Source organism: Thamnophis elegans, chromosome 3 (assembly GCF_009769535.1).
Source record: "Thamnophis elegans isolate rThaEle1 chromosome 3, rThaEle1.pri, whole genome shotgun sequence".
Taxonomy (NCBI): Eukaryota; Metazoa; Chordata; class Lepidosauria; order Squamata; family Colubridae; genus Thamnophis; species Thamnophis elegans.
In genome coordinates this window covers 111,901,531-111,928,062 of record NC_045543.1, presented here as the reverse complement: position 1 = coordinate 111,928,062, position 26,532 = coordinate 111,901,531, and the positions used below count along the sequence as shown (strand labels likewise).

General features: G+C 39.4%; 1 protein-coding gene across 1 annotated transcript in view; it reads right to left on the bottom strand.

The window, feature by feature from the left end:
* ACOT12 (acyl-CoA thioesterase 12) overlaps nt 1-24,274 on the bottom strand; it is a 32,917-nt gene extending 8,643 nt beyond the window's left edge. The window contains exons 1-10 of the mRNA XM_032214243.1: nt 24,157-24,274; nt 20,154-20,223; nt 16,990-17,050; nt 15,591-15,692; nt 12,912-13,047; nt 10,862-11,018; nt 8,500-8,619; nt 4,134-4,281; nt 3,606-3,661; nt 821-884 (exon numbers count right to left, since the gene is read on the bottom strand). Coding sequence (XP_032070134.1) covers nt 821-884; nt 3,606-3,661; nt 4,134-4,281; nt 8,500-8,619; nt 10,862-11,018; nt 12,912-13,047; nt 15,591-15,692; nt 16,990-17,050; nt 20,154-20,223; nt 24,157-24,274 — 1,032 coding nt within the window. The remainder of the gene's footprint in view (nt 1-820; nt 885-3,605; nt 3,662-4,133; nt 4,282-8,499; nt 8,620-10,861; nt 11,019-12,911; nt 13,048-15,590; nt 15,693-16,989; nt 17,051-20,153; nt 20,224-24,156) is intronic.
* Nucleotides 24,275-26,532: the final 2,258 nt, after the last annotated feature.

Sequence of the window (26,532 nt, the reverse complement as noted above, 5' to 3'; positions counted from 1 at the left end):
CATAAAATCAGTGCTATAAAACCACACTTGCTGTCCTCTCTGCTATCAGCATTATATAAAGCTGGTTAATTTTAAAACAATTCTGATGATAAGTAAACCAAGTTTGGTGGGACAGAATAATATTCCAAAAACATAGTACTGAGTACTAGATTTTTGAAGTTTTGAAAAAATAAAATAAATAAATCAGGGCTGGCCAGCTCAGGGCTTTTAAAAATAGCTTCATTTTTCATGCTTCTCAAGAATATGCTACCCATGTCTCCGTGGTCATGTGGCCAACATGACTAAATGCTGAAGGCACACGGAACATTGTTACCTTCCCACCCAAGGTGGTTCCTATTTTTCTACTTGCATTTTTTTACATGATTTCAAACTGCTAGGCTGGCAGAAGCTGGGACAAGTAACGGGAGCTCACTCCATTACGTGGCACTAGGGATTCAAACTGCTGAACTGCTGACCATTCTGATCGACAAGTTCAGCATCTTAGCCACTGAACCATCCTTAAAAATGCCCAAAACTGTGGGGGGGAAGAAAGGCATAGAAAAATAAATAGAGGAAGCAATAAGATGGCAAACTTGGGCATACTCTTTAACCTAAGAGTTTTAAATCAAATTCTATCTTATCTGTTCAATAAAAATGTTGTCTAAATCTGAAAAAAAAAAGAATACTAGCCCTGGAACGTCTTGTAACATCACTTCCACATCCCTTGCAGCTGAGGCCAAAAATTTAAAAATTGGTCCTAACTTTAAAAAGACTGCTCATCCTGCACTAAATGATCCAATTTTCTTGATGGATATCAATGTGCAAATAATATAAATAGTACCTGGTCGCTAATGTCCCAGAAATCAGGTGTGAAATAGTTTTCTTTCTTCAAGAGAGCATATCTCCTGAAGGTAAGATACATATGTGGAAATAAAGCCAAAAGTATATTAAGGAAATACATGGATTTCAAAGAGCATCCTACACTTCCAAATAGGTTTAAACTACCCAAACCAAGTATTTTTTAAATTGCTGTTTATAAATGTTAATTTTGTTTACATTTACAAATGTGACGAGGAATCACTGTAATAACCATCAATGAAAAATACAGAACTGTGATTGCTAAAACATACCTTATGCTGATAACTAAATTCCAGCATTATCCTTTCAATACATTGGAATATTAAATCCAGCATGCAAGGTGAGGATAAGGCTTCCAGATTTTTATGAACACTTATAGTAATAAAGATGACTATCTGGTAAAACTGGAAGCATTACAGAACCTTTCTCCTTTCACTTACAACCCATACACCGGAATATCTTCTTGAATCTGTTCTGCTCCATTATTCCAAAGTATTTTCCATACCGCCTATCAGGAATACGCCTCAAACTGAATATTTGTTTGATATTTCATAAATCAAGTAGTCATTTCTGGATTAAATGATTAAATTAAATGAGGAACTCCGGGAGATGAAGCGCCGGAGGAGATGCCTAGAGCACCGATGGAGGTCCGATAAGTCCGAATCGAACCGAGCAATGGTAACCACCAGCACCAAGGAATACACCAGGGCACTTAGGGCAGCGAAAAGATCTTATATAGCCACCTTGGTTGCGTCCGCTGAGTCTCGCCCAGCCGCCCTGTTTAGGATAACCCGCTCCCTATTAAATAAGAGGGAAGCGGGGGAACCCTTGCAGGGCAGAGCTGAGGATTATGCCCAATTCTTAGCGGACAAAATTGCTCGGTTTCGGTCGGACTTGGACTCCAGCTCTGCAGTTCCAGCCGAGGCACAAGAGGATCAAGTAGACCATCTCTGGGTTGAGTTTCAGGATGTTGCCCCTGGGGATGTGGACAAGGCCATGAGGGCTGTAAGTGCCTCCACCTGTGTACTGGACCCGTGTCCCTCATGGCTGGTTACTAACAGCAGTGAGGTGACACGAGGCTGGATCCAGGCGGTTGTTACCGCCTCTCTTCGGGAGGGGAACTTCCCCGCCGCATTAAAAGCGGCGGTGGTGAGACCCCCTCCTAAAAAAGCCATCTCTGGATCCAGATGTTCTTAATAACTATCGCCCAGTCTCCAACCTTCCCTTTCTAGGGAAGGTTGTTGAGAAGGTGGTGGCCTTCCAGCTCCAGCGGTCCTTGGAGGAAGCTAGCTATCTCGACCCCTTCCAGTCAGGCTTCAGACCCGGTTACAGCACAGAAACCGCTTTGGTCGCATTGACCGATGATCTTTGGAGAGCCAGAGATGGAGGATATCCCTCCATCCTGGTTCTCCTTGACCTCTCAGCGGCTTTCGATACCATCGACCATGGTATCCTTCTGCGACGACTGCGGGAGGTGGGAGTGGGAGGCACCGTGTTGCGGTGGTTCTCCTCCTACCTCTCGGACAGGTCGCAGTCGGTGTTAGTGGGGGGGCAGAGATCGACCCCTAGGCCCCTAACATATGGGGTGCCTCAGGGTTCGGTCTTATCCCCCCTACTATTCAACATCTACATGAAACCGCTGGGAGAGATCATCCGCAGGCATGGGATAAGATACCACCAATATGCGGACGATACCCAGTTGTATCTGTCCGCCCCGTGCCAACTCAATGAAGCGGCAGACGTGATGAACCGAGGCCTTGAGGCCGTTATGGACTGGATGAGGGCTAACAAGCTTGTACTCAACCCAGAAAAGACCGAGTGGCTGTTGTGCTTCCCTCCCAAAGATTCGACCAATATTCCATCACTCAGGCTGGGGGGGCAAATTTTACACACCTCAGAGAGGGTTCGCAACTTGGGAGTCCTCCTGGATCCACAGCTATCTCTTGACCACCACCTGACGGCTGTGACCAGGGGGGCATTTGCCCAGGTTCGCCTGGTGTGCCAGTTGCGACCCTACCTGAATCGGGAGGCTCTCACAACAGTCACTCGGGCCCTTGTGACCTCTAGGCTGGAATACTGCAATGTGCTCTACATGGGGCTGCCCTTGAAGAGCATCCGGCGACTTCAGCTAGTCCAGAACGCGGCCGCGCGAGTGATTGTGGGTGCACCTCGGTTCACCCACATAACACCTATCCTCCGCGAGCTGCGCTGGCTACCTGTCGATCTCCGGGTGCGCTTCAAGGTGCTACTAGTCACCCATAAAGCCCTGCATGGTAGTGGATCTGCGTACTTGAGAGACCGCCTTCTGCCAATTACCTCCCTGCGACCAATTAGATCTCATAGATTGGGCCTCCTCCGAATTCCATCGGCCAGCCAGTGCCGGCTGGCAACTACAAGGAGGAGGGCCTTTTCAGTAGTTGCTCCGACCCTTTGGAACAAGTCCCCGTGGAGATTCGTACTCTCACCACCGTCCAGGCCTTCCGCATAGCCCTTAAGACCTGGCTAGCCCGTCAGGCCTGGGGACAAAGATAGCCGCCCCTCCCGAATGATGAATGAATGTTGCTCATTATTTTTACTTATATGTGTCTATGTCATTGTTTGTATTCCCCCTCCTGATTTTATGTGAGCCGCCCTGAGTCCCCTCAGGGAAAAGGGCAGCCTATAAATGTTAATAAAATTCTAAATTCTAAATAAATTAACTGAGAAATAACAGTCATTCCATTATAAACAAATTATCAAATTGTGTAATCTTTGAGGGTTATTTTTACCTGAATAATCGAATTTTCTTACGTGCAATAGCTCCATGGTACCTTCTTAAGCCATCCTCCAAATGAACAAAGCAGGTAAACAAGGAATTAGCTATAATATGTGAACTTTTCTTTAAAAAGTAATATTAAATTAAATGTAATTATACTTCATTTTAAGAATAGCTGATGGTCCTGTAACAAATTGTGTGTGACATAAACATTATGATAAAGCAGGGGATGAAGACAACTATTTGATGAAAATATGTAAATAAACAAAGCAGCACTCTGAAAAGCTTGAGACACTATAATTAATAAAACAAAATTAATTAGCTCTTTTTCACTGGCCTAAATGATTTTCCAAGTAAAATGTAATCTAAAGCACTTTAGAGTCAATTCCTCATATAGAATTCAAATCAAGAAATTTCTTTATTTACAGGATATCTTAATTTCTTCTGTTATTGTTGCAATTATAAAAATCAGTAAAGAAATAATCTTGCTTTATCTACTCATTTATCTATTGTCTTCCTTTCCAGCTGAAAAAGAACTCACCTTGGACATGGAACTCATTCTGGGAATATGAACATTTCCATGTTTATTGATAGCATTGAAAATAAGAAAGGCACTGTTAATATGCCGTGCTTGACCTTTGGCCCATTCTTCACAATTGTATGCTTCAACCCGAACTCCAACCTCAATACTGAAAAAAAGGTGTTTACTTAGTTTAAAAATGGGTTGAAATCTGCAGTAGTGATTTATTAGTCAGTAGAGTGCAGTAACCTTGTAACAACTGGTTGAAATAGATAGCTTAAAGAGAGAATGAAAGAGATTATGACATTATTTTTCAAATACAAAGAAAGTACAAGAAAGGACAAGTTAGAACAGGTTTCAGTTACAGTAGAATTGATGTTAAATGTCCATTCAGAGAAGTGAGATGGCTCTGTTTCTAGAGAAGAGGTAGAATGTCCTTTGAGGGACCTCTTCAAATAGAAGCTCAGCAGCCAGGTTTTAGAAATAGCCTCACTGGATTTCCTAATTCAAAGAAACGGTTGGCTTAGATAACCTAACACATCAAGTTAGGTTCAAAACTACGGTTAAAAAAACTTGATTTAATACAAGTCAGATTAATTCGTGAAGGGGAAAGAGCCACATTGCTATTGAAAATAATTGGGCTACAAAGGAATAGCTGATGTATCAAGTAGCTGTTTGGTGACTAGCAGTGTGACTGCAGTGATGGAGCTGGCAGTCTTGCTGAGACCTGAAGATTTTGGAGGTGCTCCGAAGCATCCTTTGGGGCTGCAAAATTGGCAGCAGTGGATCCTTTCTGGCAGTGGATCCAATTTGGTAGAAGTGGATTTGCTGAGTTTTCAAAAGGCATGGAAGGATCACACAAGGCAGCTTGGCAGGCTACATGTGGCCTGTGGTTTGAATGTTGTGCAGGCCTGATTGAATGTGATGTATGAAGTATTTTTTTTCTGATCATTCAAGTAATAGGTTGTTTGGATAAAGAAGTAAATAAGTTGTGGTACAGTATAATACAAATCTCACTGAAGCTATTTCAGAATAAAATTGCACAGAATTAAAAATATCTAATTCATTAGTGTTAATTATTTGAATATGCAGAAGTATATTTCATGTAAATGGAGGTTTGAATTATCTGTCCGTTTGCTTTGTCTTTTTTCTTTTTCTGTTATTCTTTTAAATACCAAAAACTTCCATGTAAATGGATTTTGTCATCTTAAAAATATATATCAGAAAAAGAGACAGAAAAATATGATATACTGAATAACAATTTCTGCAAATCTAACTACTGATTTCCTTCCCAAAAATCACCAACTCATTTTCAATTACAGATAGTCCTCAATTTACAACAGTTCATTTAGTTCAAAGTTACAACGGTGCTGAAAAAAGTGACATGACCATTTTCAGACTTACAACCTTAGCATCCCCATGATCATATGATTAAAATTCAGATGCTTGGCAATTGGTTCATACTTATGACCATTACTGTGTCCCAAGGTCATGTGACCTTTTGTGACCTGATAAGTAAATGGGGAAGCCAGATTCACTTAACAACCATGTTACTAACTTGTTCTGACCCCCCTTCTCCATCCAGTAACGAATGCCGAGACGAGCTTAACTGGAATGTACTTTAATAGCAAGACACCAAAACCTCGGTGGCTGAAAGCCAAGCAAAACACACAGATAAAGACCTTGGCAGCAACTCAGACAAACTCAGGCAGCAATAAACACAGATAAGGCTTGACAGCAATCCAGGCTGCCAAGCTCACAGTACTGTCTTCTGACATTCAATTCTGCGTTGACTTCTGCAAAGAGGGCCGTGTGCACAAGTAGCTTTTTATAGTCTGGAGAGGAGCCTAATGACCACCAGCTGAGTACAATTACCTCCTGTAATTGCGTAATTGTTCCTGATGCCTAGTAGCTCTTCGATGGCGTGCATCCAGGGACAACTCACTACTGGCCTCCGGCTCACTCTCCTTTGTCTCCTCCCCACTGGTCCAAGGCTCAGGTGCCTCCTGGTGGCCAACCAGCCTCTCTGCACCCTGCTCGGAGTCGGAACCCTGTCCAAGGTCCACCACATCCTCCAGAGCCGACTCAGAGAGTCCCTCGCTGTCGGAGTCTGGTGGCAGCTCCAACAGCACCTGCTGGGCCACAACACTAACTTATCAACTGCAGTGATTCACTTAACTGTGGCAACAAAGATCATGAAATGGGGCAAAACTCAGTTAACAAATGTCTCACAACAGAAATTTTAGGCTCGGTTGTGGTGGTAAGTTGAGGACTACCTGTATATCAATTAAAATAATTAAAAAAGATTTAAATCTACAATTGTAGTTGATAAAATCTATTTTTTGTAAAATATTTCATGTTTCATAATATGTGAATATATTATGTTTGTCTCCATGGTTAAAAAGTGACATAGCTTCAATAATTTACATACCTCTTTAATCTTTTCTATATTTAGAAGCAGAATTAATTTCGCAAAATATGCACATTTACTTAACAGCAAGAATAATTACTTTTTTAGGCAGAATACATTTAATCTATCTGGCTTTATATACAACCTTACCATTAGATGTTTATTAAGATGAAAAACAGATTATTTAATCAGTGTCCTTGTATAATATTATATTCTAATCTGTGATATAATGTGCCTACATAAATAATTTTTTTCATTATCTAAAGCACCGCACAGCATGTCAAATGTAAAAATTAGGATCTGGTTCCAAATATATTCTGCATTATAGCTTCTCTTATAGTCAGATTTGGTGTGTGCTGGATTCTGCTGATTCTATAATAGAATACAGAACAGAAACTGGATTTAGGCTTACCACTATGCAAAGTATTACACAATCATAAAACAGTAAAATTGGCTTGGATTTTGTGGAAATCTAGTCCAGTGTTTCTCAACCTAAGATGTGTATGGAATTCAACTCCCAGAATTCCCCAGCAGTTATTCTGGGGCAACTTACGTTCCTTATGGATTGTCCTGAATTACCTAGAGCACAAGTGTGTCACTTGGCATATTGTGACGTATCACAACGTTTTTTGCCTTTACGGAGCCCGGGTGGGCATGGCCTGCATATGACACATCTGGCCCGTGAACCACCAGTTTGATACGCAAGGTGGTGCAGTGGTTAAATGCAGCACTGCAGGCTACTGCTAGATCAGCAGGTCAGCGGTTCAAATCTCACCGGCTCAGGGTTGACTCAGCCTTCCATCCTTCCGAGGTGGGTAAAATGAGGACCCAGATTGTTGGGGACAATATGCTGACTCTCTGTAAACCGCTTAGAGAGGCCTGAAAGGCCTATGAAGCGGTATATAAGTCTACTGCTATTGCTATGACCCAGAGTCATCATATAAGAAAGACAGCCATACAAGTCCAATGAATAAATAAATATCAACACAAGTTAAAATTGCTGAGGTTGATTTACTCCAGTGCACTCCAGTGTGCAGAAAAACCAATTAATAGGTAATATGACCTATCCCAAAAGTAAGTTCTTGCTCAATTTTTACATGTGCGCCCAATACAAGTTCTTATTTTTGGGCAAAATGGTACACACGCACACACACACACACACACACACACACACAGTGGTGGGTTCCTACCGGTTCGGACCAATTCGGCTGAACCGTTAGTGGTTTGCCTGGGTTGCTGGAAGCGGCAGAAACCCAGGCCTTCCAGACCCCTGAACTGGTTCCCAGGCAGTGCCTACAGCACCGCCACCTTGTTTTTCAGTTCTGTGCATGTGCAGAATAATTTTAATTGCACTGAGTATTCATATTCATATACATATACATACACACACACACACACACACACACACACACACACACACATATATATATATATATATATTTAAAGTCACAACCCCTGGTATGCCCCAATTATGGGAGGAAGCTAACTGCTTCCATTATCTGTCAATCGGCTCGTCACAAGAGTATATATATATATATTTAAAGTCACAATCCCTGGTATGCCCAAATATGGGAGGAAGTTCTCTGCTTCCATTCTCTGTCCATCGGCTGGTCATAAGAGACCATACAGAAACCCAATATTTTTACTGTTGCCTTTGTTACATTTGTGTTGTATTTATGGGTTTTTGTATTTATGTATTTATTTATTTATCAGCATAAATACTATACACACACACACACCATACATATACATACACATTCATACATCCTTATTATATTGTGTTATACAGAATGCTTCAACGTCAAAGCTTTAAGTTTCAAGCAAGAGTATTCCTATTTGCACTGTAATTTTGCATATATATATAATAATATAAAATTTATATTATATTATTATTTTATATTATTATATATTTAGATAGATAGACAGACAGATAGATAGATATGATAAATATTTATAGCATAAAGATATAGTATTTACCTTTTCTGAAAAGTATTATTAACTATAGCATTAAAAATAAGGCGGTCACCGACAGTTGAAGGTCCTCGGAATTTAAACATATCTACAGATTTCAGAGTTGGATGCACATGACACAGGCGGCTGAATGAAAGCAAACAAAATTAAATACACATTTTTTATGTCAATGCAAGGATTTCTACAGAAATACTACACAAAACTGATTTTTAAGTTTAAATTAGCTTTGAGAAAATTAATAAAATGTATTCAATGAGAAGTGAAATTTAAGAATTGTGTTTTAATATTCATATTTGGGAACAATTCTGTATATTTTTTATACATATGTCACATTATCAACTATGTTGTTCAATTTTCTTTTTACCAATCAAGCTTCTTGAAAAGTTCTATGAAATCAAATGAATATGTTGACAAATAAGAGAATTTGTCACTAACAAATTCTTAAGCAGTGACTCCCATCTGTGTGATTATTTGTAAAAATACAAACAGAGGTGATTGTGTGATCATTGACGATACATATGTGTCATTGGTAGTGGGATTCAAATTTTTTTACTACAGTTCTGTGGGCGAGGCATGGCTTGATGGGCATGGCTTGGTGGGTGTGGCAGGGGAAGGATACTGTAAAATCCCTCCCCACTCCAGGAGAAGGTTACTACAAAATCCCCATTTCTTCCAAATCAGCTGGGACTCGGGAGGCAGAGAAACAAATGCGGGTGGGGCCAGTCAGAGGTGGTATTTACTGGTTGTCTGAACTACTCAAAATTTCCACTACTGGTTCTCCAGAACTGGTCAGAACCTGCTGAATACTGTATCATCAATGATCCCACAATCACCTCTTTGTTTGTATTTTCACAAATAATCACCAATCCTTTCATTTTTATGTGAAAATAAATCTTCCATTTAGATTTATTTTAATGCATAAATGTTCTAAAACATTTTGGCTAAGAACTCAGTGTTTACATAAGTCTGAAATTTTTAACCTTTGTTTAGCAATGACATTGTTTGGGGCCATTATTTATCCTTAGCGTAACTCAATTACCTCTTTATGATGTACCAGAATTGTTAAATGTGCACAATTATCTGTTTCTAATTAATTTAACTGAGCATCATTATAATGAATTCAAATTACTTTGGATTTCATTAGGAATAATTTGCTCCTCCTATTTAAATTGCTAAATATCTAATTTGCAATACTCACAGTTAAGGACACCAGCAGATTAATATCAGACCAGATGTGAAGGATATATAGGTTTGTTGTCTATTTTGTTCTTAACATTGTTATTGAAAATTAAAATGATTTTATTAAAGCAAGACTTCCATGCTTTTGTTTAGATCTTATTGTAAAGGATTATTTCTGGATCTAATGTTTGCTTAGTATTGCAATAGTTAAAAATGAACAAAGGATAAAATTCCTCATCATTTAAAAGATCTTTTATTTGTACAGTAGGTCCCTAAATCTCTCCTCTAGGGCAGATTTTAATGTTGAGAAATTACATGACAGATGAGAAATTACTCTTTTTTATAGATAGTATTAGTTCCATCACTTGATAAACTGTGCTAGATATCATCCATAAACTTTAGATACACTATTCTGAATTTAACTTCCCTTTGTGTTTTGCAAATAGCCTTTAAAATAAATAAATAAACATCCTCTTTTTATTCCTCGGCAGTGTGTGGCCATAGCAACTCTGCCATCTTCCAAAGGTCAAATCTAATTGTGAGTTGTTTTACAAAAGCTTTGCAGCAAGGCCATTTATTTCTCAAGCAGAACAGACAGTTTTTGGTTACCATTTAGCAATGTTTCTAATGTATTTCCATAAAATACAGTAGAATTTTAACCTTATGGGTTATGCTCCTTATTTTTCTTGTTACAACTATTTGGTTTCTTACAGCTAAATATGACTCCTGTTTTGTCCATTCGGATGTATTACAGGTATTTGGTGTATACATTTACGTAAAAATGTTGCTTTCTTGGGTCTTTGGTGATTATAACCTTTGATAGATTTACAATTTTAATAAAATGATCTATTTATCTGGCAAAGAAGCAAAAGCAGTTATTATTGCACATAAGTTCAGGCTACGAATCAGAGCTACATGAATAATGAATGGGAATGACACATCCAGCATCCTGACAATGAATCCGGCCCACTGAAGTGTGAAGGGAATTCTAATAGAAATTCATGTCTCTCACGCACAAAGAAAGAGTTGCATGTACCCAGCAATTGGGGGAGGAGAGTGGAATTCTCTGTGTTATGAGATGAACTTTCATTGAGACCCTCCCTCCTCTTATTTTCCCCTAGTAGCCATTATTTCTTACTAAATGTGCCCGATAATATCTAATACAGAAGAAAGTTCTATGAAAAGGCACCTTGCTGAAATAGTAGCCACTGTTTCCATCCAAGCCATAATTTGGCCACCAAATGTATTTCCTTGATGATTGGCATGAGGAGGCAGGACGAGTTCAGTGCTCTGCACATGAGTGCAATCGGTGTAAATAACATCTTTCTCTTTACTGCAAACATGGTCTAGAACATATGACCCTGGTGTTAGGATAATTGCCAGCACTCCAAGTACACCTACATTTCAACTGAAGTTACTGTACAATGTTTTATCCTAGCACAGCTTTTCTGAATTTCATAGACATCGATAAAATTTGTATTGCATTAGAAAAAGTCTATCACTTCCATATTCTTTTAGGACAGACATTTCTCATGTGCACTATTATTACAGGAAGTTGTGAAGGCAATTGGGACTGCAATTTCTATTGCTAAACAAAGCTGCTGCAAAGCATAACATCACATGACCGCATCACTTTAGCAACAGTAATCCTTTAGTCCAGGCTTCTGTCACAACTCCAAAACTATACAGGTTGTTAAGTAGGGAAAGATAGAATCAGACCAGAGACCAGATAATTAAGCTAGCAAGTGAAGCTGTTGGGTGAGAGTTCTGGTTAGGCGGGGCTTGCTGTGATCAGGAGGGAGGTTTGCCAATAGCAGGGATTCCAGTAAATGGGATGGTGTTAGGGTGGGTACCAAGGCCAGGCACTCCAGAGTGCAGGCAGAAAAACAGCAGCAGGGAAATTTGGAAATCACAATCATGTGATCGCAGTTCACTGTAACATCACAATTGCCAGCCAGGCACCGAGCACCCATATCACACTCATGTGATTATGGAGATATTGTGATGGTTGGAACTACAAGGGCTGGTTGTAGGTCCCCTATATGTCCAGTGCTTTTACAGCTCTGAATGGTCACTGAATAACCCAAGGACTACCCGTTTTGATTCTGATCTCTAAAAATGTCATGCTATATATCTTTAGAGACTAAATTGACTAGTTAGAATTATAATGGTATTTAAATGCATTATAGAGAGAAAATAGGAAAGGAAATACGGTATCTTTCTATTATCAGGAAGGAACATATTCCTACTAAAAGTATATGTTTTTGTTTTAAATGCCAGCCAGGCTAATCTACCACATGATTCCACTTGACCTAAATTAAGCCTTTGGCTTCTGCCCCAGTTTCATTAGTTTTATAATCCCAGAGTTGTAGTTGGATCCACCTGACTGCCTTGCATTTTGGACCTACTTATCAGCCTGTTAAATTAGCAATTTCAACAATATAATTGAGCCTTGCTTCTTTTTTAGTGAACTCTGTACTCATTTTCAGCAAAGCAGTCTTAGCATTTGATAAATTCATCCTCACTTTATCTACTTTTAGATATGGGCCCAATGCTTGTTTTCTATAATATTCTCTTAAAAGTGAAGACCTGAAAATGCATAAGCTGCTTTCTAGTGATATGCCTTGCATAAACAAAGGGTGTATGCAGGTGGGGTGGATGAGGTGATTGCATAAGTTGAAAAAATGGGTTCTATCATTTGCCTTGATTCTGTTTCAATGCATGCATTAATTATGAGTTCAGAAACATGTTGATGTCGGAGTATAGAAACGAAACAATATGCAGCTGCATTAATTACATAATAAATTCAAAGGGGAAGAGGCATGTGGTTGTGATGTGTACAAATGTGTGTGAAAATTTTAAACAGTGGAGATGGCATTAAAAGAAGAAAAATGCCAATAATATGAAGAGAAATTGCGGACACCCATGTTCATTAGTAACATTTATTATGGTATTATCAGACATTTTCTGAACTACTAGCACTAAGCTAATGGCAAGCTTGTTTATATTGCTCCTAGTTCTGGGAGATCTAAAGCAGGAATATCACTTCACAGAAGGGCACGTGGCTTTCCTTTATATCTTTTCATATTTTATATTTTTCATAAATGATATATTACACAATGCTGTGAGTTCCCAGACCTTTTTAATTCAAATAATGAAGCCAAGTAACTGTTGGAATTCCCTCCCCCCCCTCGTTTCAGAGAATTCAAAATGAGCAACATAGCGTTTGTTTTACTGACCATCATCCATGCCACATTTATCCATTAGATCATTAACTACACGGTCATGATCCAGTCGAATTTTTCTTCGCTCAGCAGCCAGGGCATGCTCTATGAAATCTTGCACAGTGAGAAGCTTGACTGGCTTTAGGTTAATCTAAATATTAAAGAAAGAAAAAAAAAACAGTATAAGCAAGTCATAGTAAAATTATATCATGACCCCATTAACAGTAAAACAATATTTCTGCCACATCTGTAGTAAGCTTAATACTAACCTAAAATATTTACTAATCTAAAGCCTAATCATTTAATAAACAATTTCTAATAATTTATACAATATTCTAAACATGAAAACAAAAATCATGTGAGATTAGCTTTTAGGAAAAAAAATAGAAATGAAAGATGCAAGGCATTATTCTACATCTTTAAACTCTACAACTCTGTTTGCAGCCCAGGCTACAATGTCCTTGCTCAATGAAGCTATGAGCTACTGTATGCCGTGCAGAGCCACCCAAGACAGAAAGGTCATAGCGGAGAGCTCTGACAAAACGTGATCCACTGGAGAAGGAAATGGCAACCCCCTCCAGTATCTTTGCCATGAAAACCCCATTGACAGTACCAAAAGAAGGGACAGGAAGGCCTGGAGGAATGTTGTTCATGAGGTCGTGATGGGTCGGGGATGACTTTGCAACTAACAACAACTACTGCAATGTCCTTAAATAGTTAATCAATTATTGTAGTTAGATTTCAATGATCCTCATCAGCTTTAGTGTACAGGTGATCCCTCTAACTATATCCTTGCAACAGTGACGTGCGGTGAGGTTTATGGCTGGTGAGGCAGTCTTCTCCCCCAACATCCCACTGTCTAAAGTGCTTTCTTTCTTTTGCCCACCTGAGTTCTGACAGGCAGGTGAAAGAAAGTGCCAGAAAGCAGAGTTGTCGATGCTGCTTTTGGTGAGCGGAGCACGAACAGGCGGTACCTTGAGCTCCATTCTGGATGTCTGGAACCTCTATCAGAACCTGATCAACCTCTCACTGAGAGAAGAGCTGGACGCGCCCACCTCTGCCTTCTCCTGTGCCCGCCCGGCCTGCTCCTCTGAGGCGGTGCTGCCGGGCGGCGGGGACTTGGCGGTGTGGTCGCTGCGCAGCCCCTGCAGCCCCAAGGGCGAGCGGCCACGGCCCATTGCACCCAGACCGCTCGGTCAGCTTGATCGAAGGCAAGGTGGCCCAGCCACTGCCGCCCCCGCTGCCGGGCTTCCCACCACTCAGGCTGCCTAGTGCACCCGCCCCGTTGTCCCACTACAAGACGGAGCTGCACCAGAGTGTCAGCTTCTCCGGGGTGCCCAGTGCCCGCTGCGCCTCCCTGCTGCTCAGCCTGCCAGACCCGGCCTCCTTTGCCCGTGCACTCTCCGTCTCGCCCCATCCGCCTCCACTGAGCTCCTGTCACCCGCCTTCGAGCACCTCAACCTGGACCCCCTCGCCCTGGTGGCCTCCTTCGGGGACTCGCTGGCACTGACCCCCGCCGGGGACTGCTGCTCCTACTGCTGTGGGAGAAGAGGGTGAATCCCAAACCCAGCCAGCTGAGTCAAAGCCTACTGCAGTCACGGCTGTTGCTCCGAAGCCTCCAGGAGCGCCGGCTCCTTTGCAAAAAAATAAACTGAAGCCTGAAGTTTGCTCGAAGAACTGACTCCTCCCAGACTCGGCTCTCGTGCAGTCTCTTCTGACAAGAGCGAGCCTCCTCCTTCTCCCCCACTCCTCTCTGCTCCGAAGCGCGCCTTCCGAAATAACCCGCCCAACGTAAGCGTGCTCAACTGCAAGGCATGATTCGCTGCTCCCACATCAGGAGGCAGGAGAATCACGTGCCTCCGTTGTATACGAATTTTTTCGCTTTTTAACCCTTGCTTAACTCTTAAAAGGCGAAAAATTCCTTATGCAAAGGAGGCCCATAGTCCTCTCGCCGCCTCCTACACTAAGCAGACTCAAAGTCACTGTGACTTGGAGTCTGGCAGCAACTACCTTGGCTTTAATTATTTAAAAAAAAATCTTTAAAATTCTTTCCTTTTCCTCAGGAGACTGGTGAGGCCCCGCCTCCCCTACCTCTAGTGATTGCATATCCCTGCTTTGCAATAAATGGAACTATGGATATGTGAACAGACCTTGCATTCATTCATTGCCTCCCCAGATTTGCTCCAGGTGATTTTTCAGTGCTGTAGTGCAATGCTGCAGATTTTGAGAGATATCCAGGTAGACAAGAAAATGTACGGTAATTGCTTTTCCATTCTTTTAAGCAAAAGCTATCCTAGCAGCACATATTGTTAATTGTATATTGTCCTAAATATTCTAGATTACCAAGATCATTGGCAATGGTATATCTGAAAATGGGCTGCTTTTTTCAAATAAAAATTTAAATATGGCAGTTTAGGAACAATGCTAATAATATCTGCAAGCAAAATGAATGTTTGATAATAGTGAATTATAAAAATACATTATTTCAAAAAAAGGAATTGCCAAAAGTAATACAAGGAGCAAAATAAATATTTAGAAAAGTACAATGAAGTTATTACTCAGAAATAAAATGTAATATGTTTCATTCTTTTATTGTCAATACAAAAAAAAGGAAACAGTAAATAGTAATGGCTTTTTGGCAAGTTCACCAAGTTTGAGAACAGAAACATTAGAATTTTTCAATGAAATGTTTACCTTCTCTTTTCCTACTGGCCTTGTAACGTATGTAGAGAAAGCCACACAAATTCGTTTTTCAACCTTAGTTAAGGGGTCCTGTAATGTAACTCTGACACCAACCTATATGCAGATAACAAAGCCATTGTTGAATTACATAACTGTGAACAAGTGCATTAGTAACAACTATTCTTTTCATCTTAATGAAAATAAGAATCTCTACAATCCTGGCTGCTGGTCGCTACCTATAAAGCCCTTCATGGCATCGGACCTGGGTACCTGAGAGACCGCCTCCTGCCGATCACCTCCCATAGACCGATTAGATCACACAGGTTAGGTCTCCTCCGGATTCCATCTGCCAGCCAATGTCGGCTGGCGACTTCCTGGGGGAGAGCCTTCTCTGTTGCAGCTCCAGCCCTCTGGAACGATCTCCCCATGGAGATCCGGACCCTTACTACCCTCCCAGCCTTCCGCAAAGCCGTTAAATCCTGGCTGCTCCAGCAGGCCGGGGGGCTCTCGAAATATCCAGCCCCTCGGAAATTGTGACTGTTGTATATTTTAATATGTTATTTGTGTATTATTCCCCCTCCCTTGTTTTATTGTAAGCCGCCTGGAGTCCTTCGGGAGTGGGCGGCATACAAATCAATAAAACTCTAAACTCTAAACTCTACCTTTTTCATGTATACATCATAACCCCAAGCGACTATGTGGCACTATTAGGATCCCCATCCCAATTCAGACACCTGATAATGATTTTATGTCCCCCTTGGAAAGCTCTCGGCTGCCACCTCCTTCTCACCCACTGGTGCTGCTGGTTGGAACTCTGAATGGCTCAGAGCTCAGTATTGTGACTGTGACAGGGATGTGAAAAAGGGAAGCCCCCAGCTGCTGCCGCCAGTCCACCCTGTCCACCTGCTCGCTTGCTCACTCGCCTGCCCATCCACCCAGCTCTCCTTGCTTGCTTGTCGCTCGCCTGGGCACCCATAGCAAGTTGTTCCCATAGTGAACTTGCTATGTTCAGTTGATGATATTTATACATTTATACTTATTACAGTAATTCAATTTGTTTATTTAATCTTTATCACAACTTTTATTAGAGGTTTACTGTTGTAGCCTCTTAATTTTAACTGCACAAACAAGTCATTATAGGACATGGGGCTTAGAATAACTGGCACAGAGTCACTTGTAGACTAACTTCTATGTTCAACTCTTTCAACTTTGAAAAAAATATTTTGTTCAAATATTTTAGATATCTAACATAATGCCAAATTTGGAAAATAAAGCTATTAAGAGTATGGAAATGAATGAAGAAAAAAACCATCTGTGATGGAATTTGCATGAATTCATTTTTTTACTTGCTTCATCCTGCATAAATATAATAAAATATAGTATTTCAATTTAAATAAATACAATCGCTTACCTCCATACTGGTAGTAAATGCCCTGTTTACCTTTGCTGTAATGCTGATAATCTGTCCAACCCTGTTTTTTTGAAAAATCACATATCATTACAAACACATAATTTTATGTGTTTTGCAATATGCCAAAACTAATGTACACTTATGTGTTTTGGAAACAACTGATACAGAAATCATATAGTTTCAAATGTCCTATCTTAATATTATGGTCAGAAGTGAAGAGGGAGTAGAAAAAGATTCTCTATGGATCTCAAAAGATTATTGTCATTTTTTCCTTAAATGTCAATGACAGGGATACTGGCCAGGCAAACTCTTTCCACAATTAGTCCACTTGAAGAAAGAAGTTACGAGGGAGCCTTTAAATATGAATTTAAATCTAAATTTAGAACTGTCCAGGTAACAACTCAATGCCTGATTGTTTTGTCCATTTAGCTTAATGTCATGAAGACTGACTGGCAATATCTTTCCAAACCCTTAAGATTTTCCACTTTGCATACTGTTTGTTTTACCTGGTCCTAGATCAACAATCCCCAACACCTTTGACGCTAGGGACCAGTTTTGTGGGAAACAATTTTTCCAGGAAGTGAGGGATGGTTTCAGTTTTGTGCACTCATCTGTTGCTTACCGCCAGCTGTGCAGCCTGGTTCCTAACAGGCCACAGAGCGGTACCAGTCCATTGTGGCATGGGTTGGGAACTTGCATCATAGAGATTGAACCTGGGAACCTTTGCAAACTGTTTACCAAGCCAGACTATTAGTCAATTCAGAATTTCAATCTGAAGTATTTGCTTCACTTAGGGAAGGTAGGAAGTAACTTTAGGACCTTATTGAAGAATGCTTCAACAAAGGATGTCACTTTGGACTGTTTTTCTCTTCTTGCATTTGTTCCTGGATCTTTATCAAGAGCTACTGTATCAGACTGCTACGTTCAAAAGGTTCTAATAAGTTATAAATAAAAATGCAATGGTCTGACAGAACAAATGTTCCTTGCATTCTAATTCCCAAGGTCTGTTAAAAACATGCACTTTTGTTGTGGGGAAGCAAGCAGTATACTCCCAACATTGAAACAAATAGCCCTCAGAATTAATAATACTTCCTAAGTGTTTAGGATGACCTGCAGAAGAGATATGCATGTTTAATTAGATCCATCCAGTGATCATCAATAGGAAGCACTGGAATTGTATTTAGTCTTTTGGTCATTTTTTTATCTGTCTTTTTGGTCTCTGATTTTAAATAAAAAATATCAACATAGAAATTGGATTATAAACATACACAGAATATCATTGGATAGAGTGTCAATGATTTAAATAGGATTTATGTAGTGTGTTCTGATAAGGTGCATTCTTCAGAGACCCAAGGTTCTAGAGAACAAAAGCAATTTTCCTTAAGTGACAGTAATTATCTAGAAAATACAAATATTTGTGCAATAAAAATGTAAGAACAGGAAATGATTCTATAATGTAGGGAAAAAAGGCTCTATTTTTTCCTCTGTTCTCTGAAAGGTTAAAAATTCCATGTTCCAAAGATACCAAACATAGCTATCAGAGGTGGTATTCAGCAGGTTCTAACCAGTTCTGGAGAACTGATAATGGAGATTTTGAGTAGTTCGGAGAACCGGTAAATACCACCTCTGATTGGTTCCACCCCCATCTATTCTCTACCTCCCAAGTCCCAGCTGATTGGGAGAAAATGGGGATTTTGCAGTAACCTTCCCCTGGAGTGGGGAGGGAATGGAGATTTTACAGTATCCTTCCCCTCAAGTGGGGTGAGAATGGAGATTTTACAGTATCCTTCCCCTGCCATGCCCACCAAGCCATGGCTACCAAGCCATGCCCACAGAACCAGTAGTAAAAAAAATTGAACCCCACAACTGATAACTATCCTATGTATGAAGTGGAATAGTACACAATTGGTCTAAATATTACATTATAGCCAATTTGCAGCATTTTTCTTGTGAAAGAGCATGTTTGGGTAGGATTCAAATGTCCTGAGAATTTAGTAACATAATTATTTTTCAAATTTCTGAAGCACCATCTCCTTCAGAGAGGGATTCTGGGCAATGTAAAATAAAGTATTAAGATATAAAAACAATATATACAAGTAGAAAATCAAAAAGAAGCAAGGATGATAAAACACTGTTAAAATTACTTAAAATTACTAGCCACAGCTGCGCTCTCCATGCAAGGCCACAGAGCCATGTTTTAACTCATTTTCAGAAAGCCAGGAGAGTGGGAACCTGCTTTATCTCCAGGGGACAAATATTACACAGGGTGTGGGCACTTTTCCAGAAATCTAAATTAAAGAACACACCTATAATTTATGAAGAAAAAAAATCCCTGTTTTGGAACATTTTTTTCTTGTTGGCAAGTGCATCCACCTGTCAAAGGAATTTTGGATATTAATTGAAATAAATAACTATTGTCATTTTAATCCATACAAATGGCTTACAATTTGGAATGTAGTCTTGGCCTTTTGGTTAAGATCAAGTGTAGCATGTAGTGAATGCACTCTATTTTTGAACATTTTGTTCTTTTCCCACCTAGCATCAAATTGAACTGCAGTCACAAACCTTTAAGTGTTGGATTTTGTAGAACATTTTAAAATTTTGTTCTCATTTTCTTTTACTAAAGGTAATTATGCACAGCAGTGCTGCTGGGGTATTTAATCTTAGGTTCAATGCAATTGGAGATGTCAAAATAAGTGAATCAGCCCTTTCTCCCTTCGAATGGACTGTAGTGCTACATCTGCTAATTCTTCCTTGCAAATGTATCTCCCAGCCCAGTTTGTTTCAAACCATTTGGAGGAAATCAAGTGGAGACCATTTACAGGGAAAATAACAGAAAATGAAAAGTTTATGGGACAATTAATGACTTTTTAATTTATCAAAAATGTTCATTGTCAGATCAAAAAAGTAAGAAATAAATGCCTTTCTAAAAATAATTTAAATTTAACATTTAAGAATTAAACTGTAAGAAACAAAACAAATTAAGTTGCAACTCTCAGATTTTCACAATCTATACAAATTTAAATTTCCTATTTTATTATAATGCTTTTGCAATGAATCATATTCCCAAAGCGTGGATTAGTATTTCTATGTTTATATATACTGATTAAAACTACGGTATTAACTAACAAACTATAGTAAGGTCTGATAAAATTAAGATGTACCTGGCTGTCTCTTCAAACTGTATGTCATCCACTGATGCTGTTACACAGGGAATGCCAGCATGCTTTTCAGCTTAGAAGAAAACAGACTTTATTGGAGGTAAAATTAAGTACGGGGGGGGGGGGGGAACCAATTAAATCATATAAATTTATATAAGCATCCATTAACTTTTAAGCAAGATTATTTGATTATCTTAAGATATTTTTTTAGAAAAGATGTTGAAGAATGCAATGCTGCATGATTGTTTATACAATATAAAATAATCCAGTACCAAAATTCAGCACTCAACTTTCATGAGAGTAAGACTTACTCATTGAGGCATCTCTGCACACACACCAAGAACTTATTATGCCTGTATGGTAGAATTTAAAAATTATGTAATGTTTGTACAATACTAATGTTAAAATGATGAAGAAAGTATTTATACCTTTGCAGCTCAGATAAAATGACCAGAGGATTGAATAATTATATTTTCTGCCTCTCCCCCCACCCCTTCAGTACAGTTTACATAAAAATTGGGATGGCAAACCAGCTCATGATGTGAGAGTTCCCTGACTACAGACAAAGGAATAAACGTCCTTCTTCCAAGTCGACTGCCTTACTTATCACAGCATTAGATTTCAGAAACCTTATCTGTGTTCTGAGATAAGTGGGTTGAACCTGGGAACTGATATGGAAAAAGTATGCCGTTACCTGTTGTTGTGCTATGCTTTTTTATTCCTATTTATTTTATATTCTAATTTCAATTCATTCGATTGAGAGCTTCGGAATGCTTCCTTCCGTTTCTAGGTTCCCAGAAAACATCAGTTACACTAGATAGATGATAGATAGATAGATAGATAGATAGATAGATAGATAGATAGATAGACAGACAGACAGACAGACAGACAGACAGACAGACAGACAGACAATTATATTTTTTTCTTCAAGACCAGAATTGAGTAGGAAAGAATACTTAAAGGATTAAAACTTTATTGTTCTGTAGGTATTCTTCAATAAAGTTTTGGGGAAACGATTTACAATGTTTAAATCATGCACAAATTACCATAAAACTGGGTAAGCAATTTAAATATTACACAATTTTTAAATATGTAAATTTAAATGAGGTACTGCCTTGGAAGGCAAAGTAGAATAAATTAGAAACAAGTAAAACAATGATGAAATCAAAAGAATAACCAGCATTAAAACTGTTATATGGGGAAATCTTTCCCTCCATTCTGCTTAAAGTAGAAATTTAGGAGGCCTACTGTGTAAGTCCTTAGAAACATACAAATCCAAGTCTGCAAAGGATTACTGGGGCTTTTCATTGGAACACTTGCTAATTGGAACTCTTGCTTATGAGTCTAAATGAACTTGCACTCAATTAAAGCTTCTATCTATAAGGTCCTGCTCAGTTTATGTAAACAACTCTCTCCAAAGGAGTACAAATTCTTGTTTAGGTAAGGTTTGATCCAACCAAACAATTATAAATATGCCTTATATAACTTTTTAGATAAATATTTGTGCTCAATATTACTTCTTAGAATAAGAGTTGGAAGGGACTTTGGAGGTCTTCTAATCCAATGCCCTGTTCAGGCGGGAAGCCCTATAACATTTCAGACAATTTTTGTCCATTTTTTTTCTTAAAAACTTCATTGAAGCATTCACAACTTCTGGAGGCAAGCTGTTCCACTGATTAATTGTTATTTGACATCTACGGAGCTAGAATAATTTTTAATTTGCATACTAGAAGGGAACAGAACCTAATATAAGGGCAGCTAAGTTCTTGATTTGATATGGCAGGTTGATTCTGAACCATGTTTAGCCTATCAAAGAGAAGAGTTGGGGAACACACACATCATAACTGTCTTCTAGTACTTGAGGGGTGTCACACAGAAAAGGGCTTTACTTATTCTCCAAAGCATCAGAAGGAAGGACAAGGAGTAATGGGTGGAAACGTGTTAAAGAAATATCAAACCTAAAAGTAAGGAGAAATTTTCTGACAATGAGAACAATTAATCAAAGGAATAGTTTGCCACCCAGAGTTGTGAATTTTCCATCACTGAAGATTTTCAAAAATAGACTAGACTACCATTTGACCTGGATGGTATAAGGTCTCCTGCCTTGAGCAGGATATTGGACTATAATACCTCAAGGTCCCTTCCAGCCCTATGATTCTATGTTCTATGAAGTATTTAATTATGTTTTATAAAGCCTACAAAGCATAACATTACAATGTAAGCTCAAAGCAGAGCTTAGCCTAGATATAAGCAAATATCTGTTGAATAACTGTGTGGATAAACTAAGATCATAACACAAAACTAGTCCAAAGAAATTAATGTTAAAAAAATTAATTTAAGGGAGCTGGAAATGGGAATTAATGAGTTTGCACTAAAAATATGCCAAAATGAAGAAAAATTCTTAAAAGAATCCTTGTCAAAATGGCTTACTTGTTATCGGTATTCTTGATTTCCTTCATTGTTATAACAGTTAGATTATATATCAGTTTAAAGAAACAACTATGACATTAATATATAGTTGGCATTCTGCAATTTAGAATGTGTGGCTGTGCAGAGAGTCAAAAAAAGTCAAGAAGTAGAAACCATGTTTTCCGTTGAATTATTATGATAGGTTGCAGTCAGCCAGATGTTTAGTCTGGATTTTGCTATTTTGTCCACAGTCAAGCCCTTCCCAAGGACTTGAGGTAGGCAGATGTTCCTATAATTTGAAAGGTATCATCACAGGATGTAAGCTGTTCCAAGCAAAACTGCTTTTTGCAATTGACATGGCAATTTTGTTAAAGTGAACTGGACTAGAAAGTGGGAGATCATGTGTTCAAGCCCTATCTTAGACATGAAAGCCAGCTGGATGATGTTGGGCCAGTCACTCTCTGTCAGCCCAAGCATCTCATAGGGTTGCTGTTGTGGCAAAATAAGAAGAGGAAGGTGTGTCGGATATTTTCACTGCCTTGAGTTATTTGCAAACATACAGTCAGGATACAAATAAACACAAATAAATAAAATGGCACAGTTCTTTATTTATTATTATATTTTTATGTGTTATTCCTGCAGCTTTTATACAATTAAACTGTCAGACATTAAATCAGCATTCCCCAATCTAGGGACATGCAGTTCCAAGATGCACCAAGCAACTAAGATAAACCAAAGTGCCTATAATCTGTTAGTAATGTTTAATAATGGTTAAAGACCAAAGTTGCAAAGTACTGTAGTATTCTGTAAATATCAACATCTTATTGTTGCTGGTTTCTTAAAAATCTGTTGAAAAATACTGTATAGAATGTTATTTAGTCCAGCTATTATTTCATGAATCCAGTGGTAAATTATTATTTGGATTGCCCAGAAAATTATCAGGGGCTTTATACTGCATATTCCAGGGTGGGTGAGTAGATAGATAGGTAAGTTTACATTCATTGGTAAAGTTACAAATAATTACCACAATGGAAAGACTGAAGAATTACTGACAAACTCCACTTAACAGTTATGAAAAACAGAACTACTACTATCCTACTATCCACAGGAATTTAAGAAGAATCCCTTTAGGTTGACTCAGCCTTCTATCCTTCAGAGGTGGGTAACATGAGGATCCAAATTATTAGGGGCAATAGGCTGAAAACCGCTTAGAGAGGGCTGTAAAGCACTGTAAAGCTGTATATAAGTCTAAGTGCCATTGCTATTTAACTAGCTAATAGTAAGCAAAAAAGAGATTATATCAGTGCATCTTAGCCTCGTTTTTTCCAGAATTCTGGGATTTGGAGTCCACGCATCTTAAAGCTGCCAAGCAAAGGTTGAGAAGTGCTGGATTATATAATAGCAGTTTGCTTTCCTTTCTGATTCCGCCGTTTTATTTGATTACTGCAACAGATGGTTTTCTGCTGTATTCTTATCCCGATTCTCCACTGAGCCCACCGGTCTTGCAGCGGCTGAAAAATCCCAGAGACGGGCTCTCCAATGCTCGTCGCTCTAAGAAGGAGGTGCCCCGCGAGAGGAAAGAGGGGCTCGCACTTACCGGCCAGGCACGCCGTGATATCAATCCACTTGAGAAGCTGGCCGGGGCTGAGGTCGCCGAGGTGGTTCGTGTGAGCGGGAAGGAGGGTCTGGCACATGTGGACTTGCGCGCTCGCCATGACACCGTCTCCTTCGCCGGTGAGCGTCCCTTTGCCGCGGCGCCTGCGAGGGCAGGGACCGCCCGGAGTTTCGCATTCCCTCCCCCGGTGCTGTGGCGCTTAGGCGTGATTAAATGTGCCCCGACGCGCTCCTGCACCTCTTAAGCAAGCCGGCCGCACCGTCTAACTCGGCTGTTCGCTTTTGCCACGGGTGGAAGGAGAGCGCCGGTTTCACCTTTCCCCTCCTTCTCCAGCTGTGGCAGGTGGCTGCGAGCGAGGTGTGGCTGCGTCGGTTCAGCGCCTACGAAATAATTAGAACGAGAAATAGCGAGGTGAGGCGCAACGTTGAAGCCAGTCGATTTCAGCTATTGCGCCGCGTGACTGGAATTGTCTTCTCCGACGCGAAGCCTTTCAAGTCTGTTCCGATGCCTGTTAGCACAACTCCCACGCAGGCTGTATGGGATAATAACAAGAGTTGGAAGGGACCTTGAAGGCCTTCTAGTCCAACCCGCTGCTCAGGCAGGAAACCCTGCACCACTTCAGACAAATGCTCGTCCAATTTCTTCTTAAAAACTTCCATGTTTGTAACACTGCAAGTTGTAACACTGATTAATTGTTCTGTCAGGAAATTTCTCCTTAGCTCTAGGTTGCTTCCCTCCTTGATTACTTTCCATCGTTGCTTCTTGTCCTGCCTTCAGGTGTTTGGAGAATAGGTTGACCGATCCTATTTTCTTTGTGGCAACCCCTAAGATATTGGAATACTGCTATCATGTCACCCCCCCCCCCCCTAGTCTTTTTCATGAAGGTACTGGAGTTTGTAAATTCAATACTTCTGAAGAACTCTGTCTGGAGAAAAGCCTGGTGTAAACTCCACGTGTTGAAAATAAAGGTTAGGAAAACGACATGTTATGGCTCTTTTTTCCTCAAGGACCCCTGTCCAAGATTCTTAAATACCAGAGTAAGGAATTAAGTTAAGAATTTCCAGATTTTTTTGGGGCCATCAAGCCAGATTGTTCCCATGCCAGAAGTCATCAAGTAAGCCTAGAAAAAAAATGTGTACAGCTGATACCTGCTTAAAGGAAACACCTGGAGTGTTGCTCAATGTGCCACAATTTGGTAGCTTTAAACTGGAATCTTTTGTATTTCTTTTCTTCTGAGGAACACCCCACTGATTTTGTGCCTAAGGCAAACTCTTGATCTCTGGGCTTCTAGCCTGAGCTGTCTCTCAGTTAATCAGCTGTGCTCTGGAAAAAGTTGCCAAGCTTTTTCAGTGAAATTTAGGTTGCAACATATACCATATTTATCTGGGAGTAAATCTTATGGAAATGTAAGAAATGTTGTGGAATTCTACAAGCTTTATTCCAAGATAATAACATATGGGATTGCAGGTTTATTAGATTAAAAAGAAACAATCTTAAATATAACTATTATATTTAGGATGTCAGGCATTGTTCATTTTGTATTTGAAATTTCTTTTAATTTTGTTCCTTTAAATGTTCTATGAATTAGGTGTTTTTAATGCAAAAATAAGGGTAACTACAAATACTTCCTGACAAAATCTTTGCCACATTTCAAAAGAAAGGGGGAAGGAACAAATAAAGAAATCAGCTCTTTTAAAAAGCCTAAATAAACAGACCACATAATACATTAATTGCAAAGACATAGAAGGATTACCCAAGATTAATGTCTCCCCAGAACAGGATTTATAGAACTGGTTTATTTCAGGTAAAGTTATGGACTTTGTAGCAGAGAATCAGTGTATCAGTAATGAAGTAATATCAAAATAACTCCAAATATTAATGCTATAATCTAATATTTAAATAATATATGTCGATCAATAAAATACAATTATCCCAACAACAATATCATACATCTCAAATTTATAACAAATCTTCATTCAAGCTTTCCAAAAGATTTTGCAAAACCAGTTTTAAATTTTTTTTGAGTTCCAGCTGTCCAGATGTGGAAAACTCACTTAGTATAAGGGTTAGGTCTCCATGAACTTGGGAGAGCAAAATGGATGTAACCAACATTTCCTGTGCATCAGTATGAGTAGGAGGGTGCTGATTTTTACACCTGTCCAGTCTACGTTTCCTATTAAAATACATGGGGAAATTCCATTGGAGGAAAAACACATTTAGGATTAGAGAGAGGTTGCATGACCTCATGAATTTATATCAACGATGGATTGCCACCGCATGCAATGCTTAAGAGGATGGTAACTTTTTGAGTCCGCTCTATCTACAATTTCTGGCCAAATACATGGAAAAATCTATTTG